We start from the raw sequence: 8779 nt of genomic DNA on the forward strand, positions 1-8779 counted from the left end.
TCATCTCCCTCGTCCCCCCTCTTCCTCATCTCTCTCGTCCCCCCTCTTCCTCATCTCCTGTCACTCAGATGCCTTCTGCCACCATCTCTTCCTGACTCCTGACCGAGGCCAACCCCTCTACCTGCTCAAGAAGATCCCCTTCCATCCCACCTCCTCCAGCAGACTGCCCCTGTCATCCCCCTCTCTCACTTGTGGTCAGTCTCTCGCTCCTGCCCATAAACATGCCTATGTCTCCCTTGTCTTGAAAAAATGCTCATTTGGCCCTCCCATCCCCACTCACCATCCTCCTCTATCTCTTCTGCCCTTTGCAGCTCAATTGGGGCTTTCACGTTCTCTCCTCTTCCTCACTTACAGCCTGGTTTCCAACCTCATCATTCTACCAAAACTGCTTTCTCCAAAGTTATTGATCACCTCTTGGTCACCAACACGATGGCCTTTTCTCCGCCCTCTTCCTCCTTCGCCTTTCTGCAGCCTCTGCGCTGCTGATCACTCTCCCCTCTTTGACTCTCTCTTTCTAGGCCTTCAGGATGCTGCTCTCTCTTAGTCTTCCTCCTACAGTCTCTCGTTTCCTTCTCCGTCTCCTTGGCTGGATCCTCTTCCAGATGACACCCTCTAACCACAGGCATGTCCCTCAGGGTCTGTCCCAGACCCTCTTCTCACCTCCTTCCACACTGCTCCACAGGGTGATCTCAGCAGATCCCATGGAACAATTCTCAAATCTACTTATCCTGCCACAAACTCTCTGCTGGCCTCCAATGGCTCATCTCCAACTGCCTTTCAGACATCTCAAACTGGGTGTCCAGTAGACATCTGAAATTCATGATGTTCAAAGCAGAACTCATCATCTTTTCCCCCTAAACTCTCCTGCCACCGCCTTCCCTATCAGTGTAGAGAGCTACACCACTCTCCTAGGTCCTCAGGCTCACACCCCAGGAGTCATCCTGAACGCTTCAGTCTCTTTCACCACCCACGTCCAATATGGCACCAAGGCTTGCAATATCTTCTTGTTGATTTCCCATCTGTGACATCTCTCGAATACTCCCCCTTCTCTCGTCGGACCCTACCCCCACCCTGGTGCAGACCCTCATCACCTCTGCCATCACTGGACTATGGCAGTAGCTGTTGGGGGCTCTGCCTGCCTCGAGTCTCCCCAACTCCAGGCCATCGTCCATTCAGTCACCAAAGGGATTTTCCTAAAGCACAAGTCGGACCATGTCGTGGCACTGATTATGTCAATAAACTCCATCATTTCCAGAATCAAATTCCAAATGCCCTGTTTGGTGTTTAAAGCCCTTCATATCCTAGCCCACTCCTCCCTTTCCCTCACCCCACTCCGCATATTCTCTGATCCAGTGCCCCGGCCTCCTGGCGGTTCCATGAACAAGACCCTCTGTCTCCCAGCTCTGAGCACTTTCTCCGGCTGCCCCCAAGCCTGGAATGCACTCCTTCCTCAGCTCCGCCTACTGACTTTCCCAGCTTCCTTCAAGGCCCCCCTAAAATCCCCCTTCTACACGAAGCCCTCCCCAACCCCTCTTCACTCCAGTGCCTTCCTCCTGTTTATCATGTCCGATTTATCCTGTCTGTAACTTGCTTTGTACATATTTGTTTGCCCTTTGTCTCCCCTCTTAGAATGTAAGCTCTTTGAAGATGGGGATTGCCCTTTACCACTTTTTGTATCCCCACCACTTAGCACAGTGCCTGGAACACAGGAGGGGCTTAATAAAAGTCCAACGATTGACTGACTGATAGAAGAGGAGGTGAAGAGAGGGAGAAGGAGGAGGAGATCTCTATTACAGACGAGGAAACTGAGGCGCAGAAAAATGAAGTGATTCGACAAGACTGAACCAAGGTATTCTGACCCCGGGCCAAGGCTGCATCCGAGTCATTTTTTCAAATATTCTTCCATAGAAAATTACATTCTTCGTTATATACTATATTCATATATATATATATATATATACATGGAGAGAGAGAGAGAGAGAGAGAGAGAGTTGGTCTGGGCCTCAGTGACTCCTCCACCAAATTTAGGGGCTGATACTGCCTCAAGGTGGGAGATAAAACGTGGGTGGGAGGTCTCGCCACGTCCGAGAGAGCCAGGAACGAACAAGCCTTCCGAAGGCCAGGCAGCGACACGCCACTAAAAGGTGGCCCTCAGGGGACCGAGGCCACGGTGCCACAAGGGAGGTGCCTGCCCGGGCACCGAGGGAGGAGATGAGAAATCACGGAGCTCTGCGGGTCCAGCAAGAACCTGGAGGAGCGCACAACGTGAACAAGCCCTGCTTTCCGGTCTTGAGGTTGGAAAGCTGCTCTCTTACCTTCTGTGGTTGGAAATCCTCCGCCGCCTCCACTCTTGGTTTCTGCTAATTTCCCCGTTCGCAGCAAGACCTCCGCAAAGCTCTCTGTCGCAACGTGCTGGTACGCAGTATAGGTCGCTTCAGACTAGGAAAAAGATGAGGGGCTGAAGCCAAGGTCAACAAGGTCTTTTTCTTAAAAGATCACATCGATTTTATTTAGGAGTTACATTCTCTGGATTTGCATTTCAGGGTCATCCAGCTAAGAGCCTCATTTTCAAAAACAAATCATTTTGGGTAAAATGCAAAACCTCCCCTTGTGATCCCCAACTTTGGCAGTGAACGGTGAGCTAAATCACTCAGAAGAGGAGGAGTTAGGACCGGGCAGCAGCAGGTCATTTTCAGGAAGCAAAGAATGTCCCCAGTGCCATGAAATGCCACCACGACGGGCGGGAGAACCCCACAGGAGACAGGGCACAGGGCTCCCTCACGCCTCGCACTCACCTCGGAGACAAAGGGATTGGCCAGGAGGGACTCGTAAAACGGATGGCAGCCCTGCCTCTCCAGGCCTGCGTTGGATCCCGCTCCCCGGCCATAAACATCACAGAAGTCTTGGCCCTAAATGGATCAAAGTGGGGGACAATGCATCAGAAACCCTGGTCTGGGGACTGACACAGCATTACTGCCTGTGACCCGAGGAAAGAGAAGAGAGGGAGATGGGACGGCTGGGTGCGGCCGGTGCTATACACCTGGCGCGTCCCTGGGTACCAGGGGTAGCCACTCATGTCGCTGGATTGACCAGCCTGAGGTCACAGCAGCCAATGAGACAGCTCAGCCTCCGGCCGTGCTTTGTGCCCATCACGAGGCTACTCAAAAGCTCATTTCCAATGCTCTGAAATAGCAGTGACTGCCGGCACGTGCTCGCCTTTCGGAGCATGGCCCAGCACTGATCAATGGCGGAAAAGGTCAGAGCCAACAGGAAGAGCCATGCCCATCCAGGAAGACCCAGAGGCACAGAAGAAAAAGAAGAGAGAAGAGAAATGGCAGAGCAGGCAGGAAGGGTCAAACAGGAGGTGTGGAAGCCTCCAAAGAATGAGTGGATGGCCCCTCCAGAGAGCCAGGGCAGGGAAGAATGGCAGCGGGGAAGAGCTTAGGGGCACAGAACCCACAGGGATGATGGAGGGATGGGCAGCTCTCTTGTGGGATGCCCCTTCGGAGGTCTGTGCATCAGACACACCCACTCCTGCCTCCCCAACCGCCTGCTGGTCATCTCATCTGTGCGGCAGGATCACCTGAGACCAGTGGGCCGGACTGAGCACGGTGGCCCAAAGAAGGTCTGGCACGGGAGCCAGCCTCTGCTGTGCGCTCCTTACGTGCAAGGGTCGGAGGTAGGCCAAGGACTTCTTCCACCACTGCCCATCACTGACAGCATGCAGCATGGCTTTGGTGGTGGTGCTCGTGTTCGAGAAGACCTTCATGGTGGTGGCTGTGGTCCAATGCAGCAGATCTCCCGAGTGGCTGGTTGGGATGCCGGCTTCGTCCTATCACAAATGGCAAGCATTAAAACCTGGAAGGACGAGTCTCTTCACGCCTAATGCCACAGAACGCCACGGCCTGAAGACAAATGGAGTCCACTGAGTTCAACATGACCCTCCCACCCCACCCCATGCCATTTTAAAGGTGCGACACCTAAGGTTGGGACAGGGGAAAGACCTTGTAGGCTTAAATAGGCTTAAATATCGCATGGCCAATATCGCATGATGGTAGACCCAACAGGGAAGGTCCCCAAGCCCAACCTCTTCATCTTCCAGAGAGGAAAAAGGGCCTTGTTGAAAATCACAGAGCTAGGAGAGAGCAGCAGTGATGGAGAAAGGCGATGACACCCAAATGTCAAGTAGAGTTAAGAACTAAAGTCGATGGAAACTTAATAATTCATTCCTAAATAATAAGTCAAAAAAATCGATCAGGGGCAGCCAGGTGGAACAGTGGATAGAGCTCCAGCCTTGGAGTCAGGAGGACCTGAGTTCAAATCCAGCCTCAGACACTTGACACTCACTAGCTGTGTGATCCTGGGCAAGTCATTTAACCCAAAACCTCACCAAAAAAAACTCAGAAAAACAAAAAACAAGAACAAAAAAGAAAACTGTTAAGAAAAATAACATCACAAAAACATAACAAAATTTCTACAATGGCACCATTGGCTTAAAAAAAAACCACTTAAGAATTTTAAACACATGTTCTCTATAAAAAAAGAAAAACAATCAGTGAATTGAGTAGGCAACCAAAACCCAAGAAAACCAACAAATTAATAACAAGCTGAAAGGTGGAAATTCTAAAAATCAAAGGAAAGATAAGTAACTTTGAAAACAAAAAAGACCGAGATGAAGAAATAGAGTGGTGGATCAGTGGAATAGATTAGGTATAAATTACATTATAGCAAATGACCAAAGTATTTTAGTATATGATAAACCCAAACATCCAAGTTTCCGGAACAAAGATTCATCACTTGACAAAAACTGCTGGGAAAACCGGAAAATAGTATGGCAGAAACTAGGTATAACCAATATCTCACACCATATACCAAAATAAGGTCAAAATGAGTACCTGATTTACACATAAAGGGTGATACCATAAGAAAATCAGGAAGGCATGGAATAGTTTATCTGTCAGATCTATGGATAAGGGAAGAATTTAGCACCAAAGAAAACAGAGAGAGTATTACAAAATGTAAAATAGATCATTTTGTATTATATAAAATCAAAAAGGTTTTGTACAAACAAAACCAATGCAATCAAAATTAGAAGGAAAGCAGAAAACTGGGGCAGGAGGGGGGGAGTTTGCAACAAATATGTCAGATAAAGGTCTCATTTCTCAAATGTATGGAGAATTGAGTCAAATTTATTAAAATACAAGTCATTCCCCAATTGATAAATGGTCAAAGGAACAGGCAATTTTCAGACAAAGAAATCAAAGCTATCTATGGTCATATTAAATGCTCTATACCACTATTAAGTAGAGAAATGCAAATTAAAACAACTCTGAGGTACCACCACTTACCTATCAGATTGGCTAATACAACAAAAAAGGAAAATGTTGGATGTTGGAGGGGATGTGGGAAAATGAGATACTAATGCATCATTGGTGGAGTTGTGAACTGATCCAACGATTCTGGAGAGCAATTTGGAACTATGCCCAAAGGGCTATAAAACAGTGCATACCCTTTGATCTAGCAATACCACTGCTAGGTCTACATCCCAAAGACATCCAAAAAAGACCTGTTTGTACAAAAATATTTACAGCAGCTCTTTTTGTGATGGCTAAGGAATTGGACATTGAAGGGAATGGCTAAACAAAATGTGGGATATGACTGTGATGGAATATTATTGCTCTATGAGAAATGACAAGCAGGATGATGTCAGAAAAATTTGGAAAGACTTACATGAAGCAATGAGTGGTGAAGTGAACAGAACTAGGAGAACGTTGTAGACATAACAACGATATTGTTAGACGAAGAACTGTGAATGACTTAGCTATTCTCAGCAATACAATGACCCAAGACAACCCCAAAGGACCAATGATGAAGCATTCTATCCACCTCCAGAGAAAGAACAGATATTGAATACAGACTGAAGCAGGTTATTTTTCACTTTCTTTTATTTTTTTCTTTTATTTGAGATTTCTTGCATGAAATGACTAATATGGAAATGTTTTACTTGATTGCACATGTATAAACCTATATCTGATTGCTTGCTGCCTCAGGGAGGAGGAAGGGGGGAAAGAGGGAGGGATAGAATTTGGAACTCAATTTTTTTTCAAATTGTTAAAAAATTGTTTTAACATCTAATTGGGGGAAAATAATATATATATATATATATTTTAAAAGACAGATGATGAACTAAGAACTATTTTAAGACAAAATGCATAAAGAATTAGTTAATTTGATTTTTTAAGGGAGAAGATGAGCAAATTATCAATATCAAAAAAACAAAAAGGATTATTTTGCAATAAATGGAACAGAAGCAACGAAAAGTATTAGAAACTATTATACTCAATCATATGCCAACAAAAACAATTTTTTCAAATCTATGGTTCACAAAAATATAAAATTAAGATTAACAAAAAAATTTAAACAAACAAGTCTCAGAAAAATTAAAGACATAAACTCCTACTGAAAAACACTAAGATCAGATGAATTTACATGTGAATTGCATTAAACATTTAAATGACAATTAGTCCCTATACTATAGCTACACACACACACACACACACACACACATACACAGCTCATGAAACTAGAGAAAGAGGGCACCTTGCCAAACTCAGGTCCAGCCAGTTCTAAATCTAGGATTCTATTGCTGTAAGACAAACTATGGTCCTGATTACCTAAGCAAGGGAAGGATACATAGAAAAAGAAAATTATAATCAATATCACTAATTAATTTAATATAAAAATATTGAAATGGTAGCTAAGAAGTTGAAGTAATATGCTCAAAAAAGCAATTGCTATGATGAGAATGGGTATAGCAGGACCAAATGGATGGTTCAATATTAGGAAAACTATAACCACAATAAATCATTATCAACAAGAAAATTTTAAATCACATATCAATAGACACAAAAAAGCCTTCAATAGAATGAAGAATGTGTTCATTTTACAAAATCAAAATGGCAAAAATAAAAGGTTCTTTCTTGAAAATGATCAAAAGTAATTATCTAAAACCAAAAGCTACCATTATTTGTAACATGAAAAGACTAGAAGCTTTCTCCATAGCATAAAGGGTAAAGCAAGGATAGCCATTACTTTTATCACATATCTAAACAGAATAGGCAAACATGAGGCAAAATTATATGCAGAGGACATTGTGTCTTACTGAAAGAATTTAAAAATGCAATGAAAAAACTAATTCAAGCAATTGATAGTTTCAATCAAGTAGTAGGACATAAAACAAATCCAAAGAAATGATTTTGCTAACATAACACAGAAGAGAGAGAATTGATTAAAATAATTGCAAAATACACAAAACATTTAGGTCTTAACCTACCAAGGCACACATAAAACATTAAAAAAAATCTTTACAGAAAGAAGGCTTATTCATTATTCATAACTGTGTTGTTCCAGTAGAATGAAAATGGCAATACTACCTAAAATAATGCACAGATTTAGTGCTCCACAAATCACTTTATCAAGGGATCACTATACAGAACTTAACAAAATAATAACGAAATTCATCTGGAGGAACCGAGAGCCTAGAATATTAAGGAGAATAATGAAGAGGGGGAGGCGGGGAAGGTAACTCAGAATGTGAACAAATGAGCCTCTCTATTGGGCTCCCTGCCTCAAGCCTCCCTCTTCTGCCATCTGGCCCCAAAGCCTAACATTGATGCTGTTCCTGCCCTGCTCAGAAACCTCCACTAGCTCTCAGTTACCTCACTGCTAGCCTTTCACCACCCAGGTTTATTACGTACCACTCAGCTTTGTGCTATGCTCGCAGAATCACAGAATGTGAGCCTTCGGGAAGGATCTCAGCAGCCACCATCTTGTCCAACTCATCCACGAAAGAAACCTCACTATGAACAGCTTGACCAGTGGTCAGTCAGAGTTCGGCCCGGCCAAACCATCCTGCTGGCCATCTCCCCTCTGGCCTCTAAGCAGCCCTCTCTGGCTCTCCCTCTCAGCATCTCTAGCGCCTTTCCACGCTCTGCTCCATGGCAACCTCCTAGCGCAGGGCTGTCTGGGCCCCCTGGCTCTTATGCAGTTATCTGGTACAGACCTTGCACACATGCATTTACATGTGTGTCCACAAATGACATATGCAGATATACGTTTTGTTTCCCTCTTTGAATAGGTAAACTCCTCAGTAGCAGGGACCATTTCACAGAGCCTGCCACAAAAGAGGCACTTACGAGTGGTTGCTGCCTCACTGCCAAGGCACAGAAAGGGAGCATCGTGCAGACTGACCTGCTGGAAAGCAGAGTGGTGAGGGGGTCAGCAGGCCCTGAGCCAAGGAAGAAGGCCAGGAGCAGCCTCTGTGGGAAGGGCTCGTGCTCGACTCTAGAGGGCAGAGGGACGCACACGGCCACACTACACTTTGGCCCAGTCCAGGAGGCAGCGGCTTGGAAGACGGACCCTAAAGAAGAGCTGCCGGCTGGGAGGCCCCCTGAGGCTGGGGCAAGGACTGAGGGGAAGGCCCCCAGCAACCAAAACACTTTTTGTGAGTAAGGGCACAGCAACGGACAGCTATGGCCAAATGTGAAGGCTGAGAGAATCTCTAGCAGCCTGTCATGACCTGATGCAGTGAAGGAGGCAGGACCAAGGACAGCACCCAGAGCAGGGCCCATGCCTCTCCCCTCTCCTTGCCTCTCCTCTCTCCTCTCCTCTCCTCTCGTCCCCTCCCCTCCCCTCCCCTCTCTCTTCTCCTCCCCTCCCTTTTCCTCTCCTCTCTCTTCTCCCTTCTCCCCTACTGTGCCCTCTCCTTCCCTGTCTCCTC

The 8779-nt window shown here is 45.7% G+C and overlaps 1 protein-coding gene across 2 annotated transcripts in view; it reads right to left on the reverse strand.

Moving 5' to 3' along the window:
• NBAS (neuroblastoma amplified sequence) overlaps positions 1-8779 on the reverse strand; it is a 267157-nt gene that overhangs the window by 120138 nt on the left and 138240 nt on the right. For both annotated transcript variants that reach the window (XM_027855628.1, XM_027855629.1), the window contains 3 exons: positions 3665-3832; positions 2796-2909; positions 2316-2439 (listed from right to left, as the gene is read on the reverse strand). In XM_027855628.1, coding sequence (XP_027711429.1) covers positions 2316-2439; positions 2796-2909; positions 3665-3832 — 406 coding nt within the window. The remainder of the gene's footprint in view (positions 1-2315; positions 2440-2795; positions 2910-3664; positions 3833-8779) is intronic.

The sequence above is a fragment of the Vombatus ursinus genome, unplaced genomic scaffold (assembly GCF_900497805.2).
Source record: "Vombatus ursinus unplaced genomic scaffold, bare-nosed wombat genome assembly UNPS02010980.1, whole genome shotgun sequence".
Classification (NCBI taxonomy): domain Eukaryota; kingdom Metazoa; phylum Chordata; class Mammalia; order Diprotodontia; family Vombatidae; genus Vombatus; species Vombatus ursinus.